This window comes from Eumetopias jubatus, unplaced genomic scaffold, assembly GCF_037043125.1.
Source record: "Eumetopias jubatus isolate StellerSeaLion01/CBP00866 unplaced genomic scaffold, mEumJub1_p1.0 scaffold_7, whole genome shotgun sequence".
NCBI classification, from domain to species: Eukaryota; Metazoa; Chordata; class Mammalia; order Carnivora; family Otariidae; genus Eumetopias; species Eumetopias jubatus.
In genome coordinates, this window is record NW_028274813.1 from 13853685 (window position 1) to 13867994 (window position 14310).

General features: G+C 44.2%; 1 protein-coding gene and 1 pseudogene across 3 annotated transcripts in view; both read right to left on the reverse strand.

The window, feature by feature from the left end:
- Nucleotides 1-388: 388 nt before the first annotated feature.
- LOC114204387 (calcyclin-binding protein-like) lies at nt 389-10955 on the reverse strand (annotated as a pseudogene).
- Nucleotides 1384-14310, reverse strand: part of TDP1 (tyrosyl-DNA phosphodiesterase 1) — a 96408-nt gene continuing 83481 nt past the window's right edge. For 2 of the 3 annotated variants that reach the window (XM_028100594.2, XM_088024482.1), the window contains one exon: nt 1384-12523. In XM_028100594.2, the coding sequence (XP_027956395.1) occupies nt 12450-12523 (74 nt within the window). In that variant the 3' untranslated portion in view covers nt 1384-12449. The remainder of the gene's footprint in view (nt 12524-14310) is intronic. The other variant, XR_015768472.1, reaches the window with a different exon arrangement.

A 14310-nucleotide genomic window follows, 5' to 3' on the forward strand; every position in this document is an offset into this window, starting at 1 on the left:
TAATGTAGTGATTTAGGGGATTGGATTCAAGTCTACCATATTACTATTTGTTTTGTTTGTCCCCACTGGTTTCTGATCCTCCTTTCCTATCTTCTTTTGGATTAACTGAATATTTTTTAGAATTCTATGTTATCTATTGACTTTTTAGCTCTATCTCTTGGCATTTTTTGTGTTTACACTAAGGATTAGCTTTTCATAGCCCTCTAAGAGCTACTATTGTACAACTTGGTGTAAAATATAGAAACCTTGCAACTATATGGGTTCATTTCCCATCTTCTTCCCCACGTCGACTATGATTGTCATTCAAATCACATTCCCATATGCTAAAACCCCACAATACAATTTTTTATTGTTTGGCAATATATGTTTTAATGTAAAAATTCAGGTTTTATTTTTACTTATTACATTGGTTGGAACTTATGTCAGGAACTAATTACTTTTGTTTTCTACCTCTTAGCTGAACAAAAAATACCCACACAATGTGGCATTATCATTAGACAAGACTTGCTTTTTCACATTTCACACAAGAATGTATATTATCTTTCTTGAACAAAATGCCCAGATTACCAAGGAAACCATCTTTGGAGGAAGTGTTTAATAAGCATATTTTATTTAAATAAATCCTCCAGTAGGAAATAGGAGAATTCATTGCCTTTAATTAGAAGAAGGCTGTGTAAGTAGTTATCTGTCAAACTTCTCTGTGCGGCTCACCATCATTTCCTTATTGGAAACATCAGTTTTTCCACATCACAGTTCCCAAAATGACTTTAAAGTCTGAAAAAATTCTGTATCTCCTTTGGCTTCTCTCTTGATTCCACCCAGGCTTTATTAATGGTTCGCTTCATATCATCATCTCCATCTTTGTAGATTTTCTTTAGAACATTCATCAGTCCCTCACTAGGATCTGTTTCAGTGTTGTAAGAGGGCTTTTCTTTCTCTTCTCATTCTTTTTCAACCTGAGTCAAGCAGTCCCACTGCGTGTTTTCTGCTTTCTTTCTACGTAAGAACTGTGTCCGTTTGACTTCTTTTTGAACTGCCTTCCAGAGATGGGTTTCAAGAGATTGTTCACAATCATGGGAATAACTCTTCTCATTTATATTCTTTGCCAAAAGATCAAATGACCTCTCTGTGAAATGCACCTGCACATTCTCAGGAGTTGATGAGCTCTAGTTAAGTTTGTGAAAATCTACTTTACCTAATCTGACTGATCCCATTTGTAATTACCGATTTTCACCTTGTATCTTGTTCTGATGGGAGCAACCACAGCAGCAGCTTTTCATTGTCAAGTTCTGCTTTTCTCTGTGATTTCTGCTGCATCATGTTCTTGATTTCTGTCTCATTCTTGGATTTTTCAGCTGGCTTTTTCAGCAGCACCTTCACCTCTTCCAGATCTTTCTATAGCGTCCAACCGCCCTCTACAGTGGAGTGACCCTGGGTTTCTGCAGTCAGCCTTGATTTAAAGAAGCTTCCTGTCCTCAGGCTGGCATAGCGGGAGCTGAGGGAGCCTCGTCCAAACCTGAGGCCGTGGTTGGGCTGAATCAGGCAAGGCCCCAGCTGCAGCCGGGCGGGGGAGAGAATAGGAAACCGTGCACCAAGTGAGTAGCTCACCCGGGTGGGCACAGACCCCACCTGCTCCAGTCACAGCTCCCGCAGCCTGCGCCAACACCCACCAGGTGCAAGACCTGGTCCACCTCTGTAATCTAGATTTCTTAGGAGAGTCTTCTATATTTGCAGATATTTGCTCTTTCTGGTGACTTTCCCTCCTTCCTGAATATTTGAGCTTCTCTCTGGTATGTTCTTCCTTCAGCCTGAAGAATGTCCTTTAGCATTTCTTGCAGTGCACATCTGTAAATTCTCTTCATTTTCTTTTATCTGATAATGTGGTTATTTTGTCTTCCTTCTTGAAGGATGTTTCCACCAGATATAGATTTCTGAGATGACCTTTCTTTCTGCACGTGAAAGACATTTTGTGTCTTCTGGCCTCGTGTTTCTGATGAGAAGTCAGCAGTCATTCAAATGACTGTTCCTGTTCCTTCTAGCTGCTTTCAAGATTTTGTCTTAAGCGTGGTCATCATGAGTTTGACTAGGAGGCACCCAGTGGAGTTTTGTGTTACCCTGTTGCTTATTCACTGAGCTGCTTGAATCTGTAAATTTGTCTCACCAAATTTTTAGCCATTATTTCTTTAAATATTTTCTCTGCCCCATACTTACTCATCTCCTAGCATTCCGATCGCACAGAACTTAAACCTTGAGATACTATCCCACAAATCCCTAATTCCCACCCCATCCCCTTTTCAGTGTTTTCTGTTTGTTCTTCAGATTGGATAATTTCTATCTACCTATCTTCAAGTTCCCTGACTCCTCTGTCCTCTCCATTTTGCTACTAAGCCCATCTACCGAAGCCTCTAATTTCAGATTGTGAGATAATAGAAAATACACCTATTGGTTCATGCCCCCAGTTCCTGACACAGAGCTCCTGAAACCCTTGTAAATTCCTAAGTGGTAACAGTACTAGGAACATCTTATATTCTAATGAGGTGACTCTGGGGGCAGGGGTGGGGGGGCTTGGTTCCTGGGTTGGGGCTGGTCACCAGAAAGACCAAGCCATGATTAGAAACTTGGAATTTTCAGCTCACTCTCCCCATTTTCCAGAGAGGGGAAGGGGCTGGAAATGGAATTTATGATTGATCATGCCTCTGTGAGGAAGCCTCCATAAAACCCCAATAGTACAGGATTTGGGGAGCTTCCAGGTTGGTAAGCCCATCCACACTGGAAGGGTTATGCACTCACACTCCATGGGGATAGATGCTGCTGCGCTCAGGACCCTCCCAGACTTCCCCCTATATCTCTCTTCACCTGGCCATTAATCTGTACCCTTGATCATTCTTTTAACAAACTGGTAGTGTTCTCCTGAGCTCTGTGAGCTGCTCTAGCAAATTAATCAAACCTGAGGAGGTGTAATGGGAACCTCTGATTTATAGCAAATGGGTCAGAAGCACAGGTGACAACCTGGACTTGTAAATGGCACTGGGGTGTGGAGGGGTGGGGTAGAGACAGTCTTGTGGGACTGAGACCTTTACCTGGGGGATCTCACACTATCTCCAGGTTGTGTGAATTTAAGTTGTAGGACACCCAGCTGGTGTCTCAGAATTGCTTGGCAGGGAAAACACCCCCACACATCTGGTGACCAGAAATGTTTTGAGTGTGGTGGTCATGTGAGAGTATAGGAAGCACACAGAGGGGGAAAACTGCCCCCGTCGGTATTGTATTTTTCAGTTCTAAAATTTCCACTCAGTTCTTTCAGAAGAATTCCTACTGTCCTGCTGAGATTTGCTATCTTTTCTTTCAATATAAGATTTTTTTTTTACACTCTTGAACACAATTTTATTAGCTGTTTTAAAAATCTTTGGAGATTCTTTTGGTCTCCCCTTTGCTTGTCTTTTGAGAATAAGCCATGTCTTTCTCTTTATTTGTAAATTGAGTAATTTTGGATTATACCCTAAGTATTGTAACTGATATATAATTTATGATGTGTTGTAGAAACTCTGAAATCTGTTCTTTTCCTCTGAAAATAATTATTTTTTAAATTATTTTTAAACAGGCAGTTAACTTGGCTGCACTCAACTGCAAAGTGTCTCCCCTGCAGTGGGAAGTAGCTTAAATTTTAGTTCAGTCATTTTGGCCTTGGGTGTGCATGAACAGCTTATCAGTCAGCCAGAGATTTGGGCAGAATTTATATACAGAATCTGGTAATCCTCTCTCTGGTTCTCTCTTTTTTGTTCTTTCCTTCCTCATGCTCAGACTGTGGTTGCTCCAAACCCCGTCCTCTGGATCTTCTAGCCAGCAAGACTATAGATTTCCCCTGCAGGTTTTATGGTGCCGCTGACCTCAGGCCCAAAGTGGTTAAACAAAGCAAGCCTGGAAACTCACCTAGTGTGGTGGCTTTCTTCCAGTGTTAACTCCCCTTCATTTCTACAGCTTCCAGTCACTTTCAGTAGCTGGTTTTTAAAGACTTTTCTCCGAGTTTATATTTTCTGTTTGTGAAAGAGTTGGTTCAACTGGGGCTATTTGGCCCTGCCACAAACCTGAATTTATGTGGTTTCTCCCACAACATTATAAAATGAAATTTTCAAACATACTCCAAAGGTAAAAGAATTTATAATGGTAGCCTAGATTGTAAAGTTTTCCTATACTTTATCATAACTCTATCCATTAATACACCTTATTTCTATGCATTTCAAACTAAACTGCAGCCATTACTACTTGCCCCTAAATCCTTCAGCCATATGTGTAATTAACTAGAGTTCAACAATTTAGTTTTTATCTTTCAACGTAAAATTTGCACAAGTGAATGGATATCTGACCTGTGCATTCTTTGAGTTTTTAAAAATCAACTTTAAAATTGAGCTATCATTTACAAGAAAAGTTACCAATTCGGTGTATAAATTCAAGGGGTTTTGTAAAATGTAACCAATGCCACAATCATGAAACATTTCTGTTGCCCCAAAAGTTCCCTCATGCAGCCAATCCCCTCTCCTCACTCCTGAACTCATTTTTAAGGCCACCCAGTTCTACTTTGAGTGGGAGCCAGGGTGCCACTCCAAGAAAAGGAATTAGAGACAAAGGAGAGAGGCCATCCACTGCCAAGTGTGTCCTGGAGAGCCAGAGAAGAACGTAATGGCAAGGCAGAGGCTGGGCTCTTTAGAAGTGTTCCCAGGCTGTCTCTAGAAAGGTTCGTTGAGTGGCTCAATGAGACCACACAGTCCATTCTCCTATCAAAAGGTGGATTCTGCCCATCCAAGCATAATTAAAGACGTCCATCTCTTGAGCCTGTTCTGGTATCAGAGTTCAGGAGGCAGGAGCTTGCTCTCATGATCTTCAAGATTGCAACTTTAGGCAGGTTCCCATACCTCTTTGAGCCTGTTTTTTCATTTGTAAAATGGGTTTCCTCCAGGGGTAAAGTGCCAACTCACCCTTGGGGTTCACATTAACATGGGACTCCTCAGTCCCACCCAACAGGCAGTGGGCAACGTGGATCCAGGACTTTTAGGACTGGAAGTCTGCAGGTCAGTTCTATGGAGTTGTTGAGAGTGTTTGAGAGACTGGGTCCAGGGAGGCACATTTCCTTGTGAATACGGTCCCCTTTCTGTGGAATCCTGGTTACCCTGCTGCAGCCAGGACTCAAACCTACCCGTCTTCCAACAATGACTTTCATGAAGTAGTTTAGAAACAATATTTGTGGGAAAATGCTAATTTTTCAAAGACATGGGTTTATTTTCTACACTTGAATTACCATCTAAGTGCCCCAGAGAGAGAATGCCAATCCCAAGCACTTTGAGAATGAAAATCATTACAACTTAGACTTATGGAGTTCTTGCCAGTGTTTAAGAGCACCCTTTGATTTGATTTGATTCATTTGATTCTTAAAACAATCCCATGAGGTCGGACAGGTATGAGCCCCCACTTAACAGATGAGAAAATGAAGACTTAAAGGCATCACATGACTTGCCTAAGGTCTCATGATGTGGAGAGCAGAGCTGGGATCAGACAATTCTGAGTCCTGGGTGTCTTGGAGCTGAGTCACCTTCAGGCTTGTCAATCTCAAGCCATTATCCACGGAACTGTCTTCACTCAGTGTGATTGAACTAGCAAACCTGGGGAGGAATATATTATATATTGTAACCCCGAATGCACTCATATAAATTGAAACAGTCATCTCACTTTGTGCTCCAAATATTTTCAGATTTTTCTACTAGATTTCATTGAAAATTGCTGGTCATGACTTCCTAAATTGATTTCATGATTCATTAAAGTGTTGACTGGCAGTTTGAAAAATCAGCTTTAGCACACTCATTTCAAGGGTTTTACTTATTTATGCAAATTTGCAAGAAACTTGGACTTACAAATTTCCTTCTTGGTTTACTTTTGCTTTTAAATAAAATCTGCACACTCGCACACATTATTTAAGGAAGAGGCATAAAAAGGTTCCTCTGGCACACTATTAATACTTCACCTAGAGATACTTCTTGCTCTGGAGTGGACTTCAGGCATTTTCCACTTGTCTTTGGAGAACTCCACACCTGCACCCTTCTCATGAGGGGCAGTCTCCTAATCTGGAGTGCTTGTACCAGGGATGGGCAGGTGACTTAACAGGGCCAACAGGTGCATCAGGGGACTTGCTGCAGCTACTGGGAAAGAAGGTGTTTTGTCTGTTTTTTTAAAATAACCAACAGGAAGTAACGTGAGATCCTGGAGCGGGGTGGGTATTTCAGCCTCTGGGTGGAGAAAGCTTGCTGGAGAATGGCATCCATATTCCTGAAAGCGGATATTCTGGACCTGGAGACTGTTATGTTATGATCCTCTGGCTCCAGCATTTGCTAGACTCTGTTAGTCTTTTGTTGTTTATGCCCATCTGACTTCTGTAGCTGTAAAAACATCCTAATGTATTCTTTCATAAAAATATTGAAAAATTATTGAATAGCACATATGTAGGGGCTTTAAAATTTTCATTATGTCAATTATCTGAAGAAAACAAAATCAGCAGCTACCATAATGTTAACTTCTAAAGGACCTATGAGCAAAGAGCTACCAAGAGCATGCACAGTGGCATCGTCTCTGTCCTTGGGGCCAGAAGGGAACACATACTAGTTGTGACCATGAATCTTATTTTACCCTCCCTAAATGAGGTGTCACCTGCCCCACAGTGTGATGTATATAGTTACCTATGATTGATTATTATCTGTAATAAATTCCCTATGGGTACAGTTCATCCCTCACCTTTCCCTTCTCAGTTTCCCTGTGTATTAAAGACTGGTCCAGATGCCTTCCAGGTTCTTAATCACAGTGGAGTGCTCTGAAAACCTCACCACAAAGGGACCAGGGAACAATGCCTTAAAGTTTCAGTGGGGCTTCTGGTAGGCCTGAGAGAACAGAGCGTACTTGAGATGGACTTGCTTAGAAGTCTGTCTTTACCCCGACTTGCATTGCTTTGGCCCCATGTCTGCTCGCTACCCCTCGTCACTGCATGAGGCACCCTCCTTTCATTTCCTGGGCTGCCTTTTGCCCTCCTCCTCCAGCGTTTTCCATGCTGCCTTCTGACACTTGGCGTAATCCCTTCTGTTCTCTGCTTTAGGTCTAGTCCGTGGAAACACCAGGTTTCAGTCAGAGAAATTAACAGAACGTACTTAACACGGCAACGTCTTCAGCTGTTGATTCTCACACTTCAAAGGAACCAGTTCCACGGTGAGGTTCTGGCTTTAATAATTCAGTGACTCAGGCCTGCATGCTAATGCAGCATTTAGCAGTTGATTTTATAGACCCATAGCTAGTTCAGTCATGCCAACTAGGATTTGCTGTTCCAGTGGATGAAGGTGTGCCTGGTTTTGTGGCTACTGTTACACATCCTGTATGCAAGGCCACTCCTTGGCTGGAGCTTGGGAACGTCTGCCACACTTGTGCCTGGTTCCTCAGCAGTACTCCCCGGATTCAAATCCCAGCTCTGCCCTTGCCAGCTGTGTGACTTTGGACAAATAATTTCAGTTTCCCCATCTGTAAAATGGCTGTGGTAATAGCACTGGGCTATTACGATTTGGCTCGTTAAGACAGAAAACACGAACAGTACCTGGCACACACCAAGTGCTCCGTACTCGCTGGTCAGTGTTCTTACGGGGACCAGTAGAGAGTCTGGGCTTAGAGGTGACCACCTGTCTCCATGTTGGGTTCTGGCTGTGGGCACTGCTAGCATTCTCCCAGGAGCAAATGGCTGCACATTACTCCTTAAGACTTATAAGAGCCACTTAAGACCTGTAACTTACTAGCTGCTAAAAATGCAGTAAGAAAATGTAGTTTTGTTTGTAGTACTTTTGGCCTGGATATTGCTTGAAAAAAGTGGACTACTAAACTTGGAAAATTTGCCAAAAATGTTACAGTGGGATCCATGCATACATGTAGTTAGCACATTATCAACAGAATTTTAGATTTAATCCTATATAATATTTAAGCTATTTTATTTGTGCCATTGAGTTCCTGCACTTTTGCCATCATACTTTGTCATTATAATGAACAGCATTCATCAATACAATTACTACATTTTATGAATGTAAAGAAAGAATGCCTATCTAACCTTCTTGAGTATTCACCAGTCAAAACCAAGTACTTTTACAGAACGGGTTACAGCTCTCATTTTTCAGTTACGAGGGAGAAAGTAAAATGTCCTAAGATTTGAACCAAATATCCAGATCATCCAAAAATGATTTCAAAATGGACTAATATGTCATTTCCCTAGAAAGTAAACTAATTTTATGTGGAAAAAAGTTGTGACAAAATGGAATCTAAGGTCCTTATTTTCAGCATACCAAATCTGATGCAGAAACCATATGTGCTGGAAGTCACGTATGTAACTTCTATTAAGGAGAACTATTTAACTTCTACACAAGAACCCAGGAAAACAAAGCTGGGCTCCACCGTGGAACCTTATGGATATTATTTCACAGAAGGCTAATGTGAGGCTTAAATGTAAAGCATGTAAGCACAGGAGTCAAGACATAGGAAGAGCTCAGGAAACACTGGCTATTACAATATATGGAAAAATACAGCCTCCCAAATCAGTGAATTTCAAGGACGATTTGCATCAACTATAGTTAAAACCAGGCAGCCTTTCTCAGGAATGTGATAAAAAATAATTTAGGGGTGCCTGGGTGGCACAGTGGGTTAAGTGCCCGACTCCTGGTTTCAGCTCAGGTCGTGATCTCAGGCTTGTGAGATCAAGCCCTGCGCTGGGCTCTGAGCTCAGGGCAGATTCTGCTTGTTTCTCTCTCCCTCTCGCTCTCTAAAATAGATGAATCCTAAAGTTTTTTTAAAAAAAAACCTCTCCCTCCTTCACCCCACAAAAGCAGCTGGTGGAAGACCCATTCCTCTCTTAAGAGTATGTGGGAGGTGAAGGGGACTTGGAATCCTCCTGCCAAAATGGCAAGCGACTTAAGTTGCTACATGTAGGGACTGACAATTTTCTGTCTTAAAATGTTTTAGGACTCTTAAACACTCATTCAGAATATTCTATTGAAATTCATCTAGTATGAAGATCTCGTTTAGACTTTTGGCTACACGTCCATCTCTAAAAGAATGTTAGGTAAGCTTTCCAAAGATCAAGAAAAAACTCCCCAGAACGGCAGTGGTTCCTTTGTCTGCATGCTGAGACGCTCCTTATTCAGTCAGTACATCTCCTATAATAGAACTTTATGAAGCGGCAGGAAGTTGAATTGTGAGGTGGATGTTTACCCTCAGCATGTATACAGTCGCTGGCTGGTGTTTCCAGATCTGAAGCAGGGAGAGGTGGTGGGGAAAGGATAAAAGGCAGCAGCGGGGGGGTTGGGGGCTGGACACTGGGGAGGGTGTGTGCCGTGGTGGGTGCCGTGAAGTGTGAGACTGATGAACCACAGACCTGTACCCCTGAAACAAGTAACACATTCTATGTTAAAAAAAGAAGATAGCAGGAGGGGAAGAATGAAGGGGGGAAATCAGAGGGGGAGACGAACCATGAGAGACTGTGGACTCTGAGAAACATACTGAGGGTTCTAGAGGGGAGGGTAGTGGGGGGATGGGTTAGCCCGGTGATGGGTATTAAAGAGGGCACGTCCTGCATAGAGCACTGCGTGTTATACGCAAACAATGAATCATGGATCACTACATCAAAATAAATAAAAAGGTGGCAGGCAGCTACCTGCAGACACAAGGGCGAGGTGAGTGCTCCTCGAGTCAGGGAGAAGTAATTGTTAAACCCCAACCCAGAATAATGGAAGTAATTTCCTCAAGCATTAGCAGACACATTTGATGATGCTTTTTTGTAGCACTTTGGGTAATTCAGTTCCATTTAAAAAAGGACCAGATGAGGCAGAACTGCTTGCTTTTTGGGTTCCCATGTTGATTATTCTTGGGGCATTGTTTTCCATGTGTGCGATCAACTATGCCCAGAAAGCTCATGTTATGACCCTACCTATGCTGGCCTGCCTTCCCCCAGCCCATGCTGACCAGGGTAAGGGGCACAGAAGGCTGCCGTTAGCAGTTGGGCCTGGACACCCAGAGTGCATAACCCTTGGTCATGGGCTTCCCCTAATGTTACCTTGATGTACCTAGCCACCCATTCTACAGAACTTGTGTTTCCAGATGGGCCCCTTTGGGTCCCTACTGGGTGTAGAGGAATGTTACTTGGAAGTACGGCCCATGGACCAGAACTGGTCTGTGAGGAGTACAGAAAATAAGCATTTAGAAACTTCCACTGTAATCTGACAGTGCTGGAACATCCAAGCACCCGATTCTGTATTCTATAAAAGTGTCCACAATACACTCGAGGGGTAAAAACTGTCCCTCTCCTCACATACCATGCTGCCTGGGAGCTTGGGCCACCTGGCAGAAAACAGGCCGTGGATGCTGCCAGACCTGGGTTCAAATACTGGTGAGAGCACTTTCTAGAAGTATGACCTTGCATAATCACTTCACCTTTTTGAGTCCCGATTTCCTTATCAGGAAAACGAGGATAATCCTAATGGGTCAACTGTAGCAATGGCAGGAGCAATCAATCACTGGACAGTTCTCATGCTGTGCAGGCTCGGAGTATCTTCACGCATTCACTCACCACTCTCCATCATCCTCCGTGAGGAGTATTACCACCACCACCCACATTTTACAGTTGAGGGGACCAACGCATAGAGAAGTTAAATAACCTGGTCTAGGTCACACAGCCATAAGTGGCAGAGCTGGGCTTCAAACTTTGGCAGTCTGACTTCAGCTGAGCTCCAACCCACTCTGCAGTAATGTGGATCAGATGAAAAATGTACCTGTGTGACCGACTCTGCCCAGGGACTGCTATCGATCTGCCGCTGTCCTCTCGAGTGGCTGAACCCACCCGGCAGAGCCCAGGCTTTCTGAGTCCTGTTGCAGAGCAGGCAGACTGCTGTCATGGTGACGCTGCTGAGACCCTTGCTTGGTGCTGCTCCACCCCCACCCAGGATGGGACCACCATGTTGGGGAGAATCTCGGGTCCCCTGCCAGGCCTTTGGACACACAGACTGCCGGGCACGCACTCTGGGCCAGCCCCGGACGCCTTTCCACTGCCTTCCCGGCTCATGTGATGGAGGGTTTGCATGTTCTGGGAAGTAGAAGGCAGGGTCATGAAAGGTCTAAGCCTTAGTTTAACCAGCTCACTACACAGGTAATAATAATTCAGTGGCTTTTCAACTTTTAAAGCAGTGCAAGCATGCATACACACACATATAATCCCAGATAATACCCTTTACAGAATCCCAAAACATAGAATAGGTAAAGCGGAGTTTGTGACAGGAGAAGGGTGGAGGGTCTGCAGCTGTCTTCCCAGACTTTTCTATGACAGCACCCCCGCTCTGCCCTGCCGGGTCCTAAGGTGAAAATTGTAGGCCTGAAGAACAGTCTGAAAAGCTATCTTCAGAAATCTTTCAAAATTAATATTCTACACTCTTCAAAGTTGTAAGATAAAGAGGCTGGAGACAAACTGGAAATCAGCCTCATGTAGAAAAGGTCTACATCATCATAGGAGAACGTGACTCCTAAGTATGAAGGACATACGTACATAAAGTGGAGACATTCACAGCTTTGACCCAAACCAGCTGTGATGTGGGGGACACCTTAAACCGTTCTGGGCCTCCGTTCCCTTGCTTGTGAACTGAAGGCACCAAATAAGGTTACCTTTCAGGGTTTCTTGCAAGTAAGATACTTGTGCTTTTATAGGGTTGTGAGCAGTCTTTTCTGGAAACTTGGGGGTGGTGATGAAAGACACCCATCCGTTCCAGGGAATGGGTGAGGAAATGGCAGGACACACTTGTAAGCAGAGAGGCAGCCAGCATGACGCCAGGATGAAAAGCCTCATGAAGCTGCAGGACGATGAGAGGCAGTAGGACTCAGTGCGTATGAAGGGTAGCCACACCGACCTCCATGACAGAGGCCAGGAACGTCTGCAGACTCAGGGCCAGCAACCCCAAGACAACACTCAGAAAGTGGAGGGCCGGGTGATAATCAAATGATCACATTCTTCCCCTGACAAGTTTTGATTGAATGAAGAGCACCTTTCAGGATGGATGGAATACAACACACATAGTCAATCTTCACTTCGGAAGAGTGAACACCATCATGAAATTCCACATATCACTTTGAGGATGACTGTATGTCTATACTCAACATTGTTGAGTTTGATAGCTTTCATTCCAAAGCTTAAAAAAGTGAATTAAGAAAATAGATTTTTTAGTGACACTGTTAATGACCATTAAAAGTATAACCAGCATACACGTTCACAAGAGTGAGCTGTGCAGAGTTTTGTTAGGGGTATAGATAAAACTTTAAGGGTGAACATCCAGTACAAATTAGAACATCTATTATTTGGGGCTTGAGGTCTTAAACCTAAATTTCACAGTGCTTTAAGATTCTCAGGAGGGAACCCACATATTCCCATGTGTATCTGGTGCTTTGGTATAAGGAATGTTCCAAATCCATGGCCGATCTGGGGAAAAAACAAACAAACCACATTACATATGTATAATACTTATTTGAACAGGATTACAAAAAATTCACTTACCTGATAGGATAAAACCACCCATGTGTTTACCCGATAGGATAAAACCACCACGTTTACACATTGTTAAGAACCCCTCTCCTCTTTTTAAAGATTTATGAGAGTGAGTGCCTGTGAGCACACAGGGGGGTGGGGGGGAGAGGGAGAATGAATCTCAAGCTGATTCCGTGCTGAGCCCAGAGCCCAATGCGGGGCTCAATCTCCCGACCCTGAGATCACAACCCGAGCCAAAACCAAGAGTCAGACGCTTAACCAACTGCACCACTCAGGCACCCCCTTAAGAACCCTATCTGAACCAACCCCAGACAACAGCCCATTTCAGAAAGTGGCTATTGGCAAAGGTTCATGCTGACACGGGCAAGTGAACATGGAAGCAGGCCAGCAGAAACCAGGGTGTACATCCTGGCTTGCTGCTTATATTGACCGGTCACTTTGCCTCTGTCAGCCTCAGTTTCCTTCTGTGTACCTGACTGTGGCGCGGTCAGGAGGGGAAGTGAGATAAACGCATGTAGTGTCCGAGAGCATCCCGCAGAGAAAGCAGCTCACAAAGTGCAGCTGTTATCTTTTACAGCGCGGGAGAAGCCAACAGTAACAGATGGCACACACTGCTCTCAGCGGGTCATGGTCACATATAATCGAGAGGCCTGAGGCCACCTCCGTGAAATGGTTTTGTTCTGTCCCTTAAGGCTAATAATTGATGAGGTATGAAGGTCTCTGTATAATGACTGTAGACCGATGGTGTAGCAAGCAACATGCCTCGGTAGGACACAATGGAGAGAACACTGAAGACCTAGGTTCAGGTCCTGCCCTCATCCTTCTCTGCAAACTCGGGAAAACACTGCGATCTTGGCCTCGGGTTCCTCAGCTGTGAAATGGGAATTAGCTACATAAGCAACCTCTCATGAGGATCCTGAAACATAACCGGGGGCACACCTGTGGAAGTTCCTGGCATGTTGTAGGTGCTCAATAAACATGAAATTTCCCTTTTAACTGGGGTTTCAGAAATTGAAAAAAATCAGAGCAAATCACTTTTACCATGCTTCACTACTCCTAGAATCAAACCCATTCTAAAGAACCATAATAGTAGGGGTAGGGTGTAAATAGGTCGCTAGGGTTAAGAATCAATCCCCACATAACTGTCCTGAAGAGGAGGAGCTACGACAACTCCGAAGGGGTGAATGCTTACAGCAAGGCGGCCACGCGGCAGGTGTGCTGAGGGTACCACCGGCAGAAGCAGCCGCCCAGCACCGCCAACCCACTCTCGGGGAAGCTTCTCCTCTTCCCGAACAGAGGCAGAGCGCAGCTCGGAGGATGGCCTGGCAAACAAAGGGAGGCTCTCCTCACACCTCACGGTGTTGAATAACGGCCGCGCCAGCATGCAAACAGCAGGACCCAGCAGATGTGCAGGGAAAGAAGGCTGAAGATGGCAACAAGTTATCAGAACCCTGTTCTCTTGTCTTCGGCCTTGAGATGGTGGGAGAGCCTGAAGCAAGCTTGTTAAGCCCGAGAGAGAGCCATAATCCAGGGCCTGTGCGACACGCTTCATCAAAGGCTGAGGGTTTGGCAGTGCTAGACTCCCCACAGCTCCCCACTGGCCTGAACCACTGGCTTTCTTCCACGGGGGACATGGTCTTCTGTGGCTGGACTTCTCCCATCTTTTCCTGCAGACTGCTCCGTTGGGTAACATCAGCTCTACTTCATCCCCAAGGCAAAGG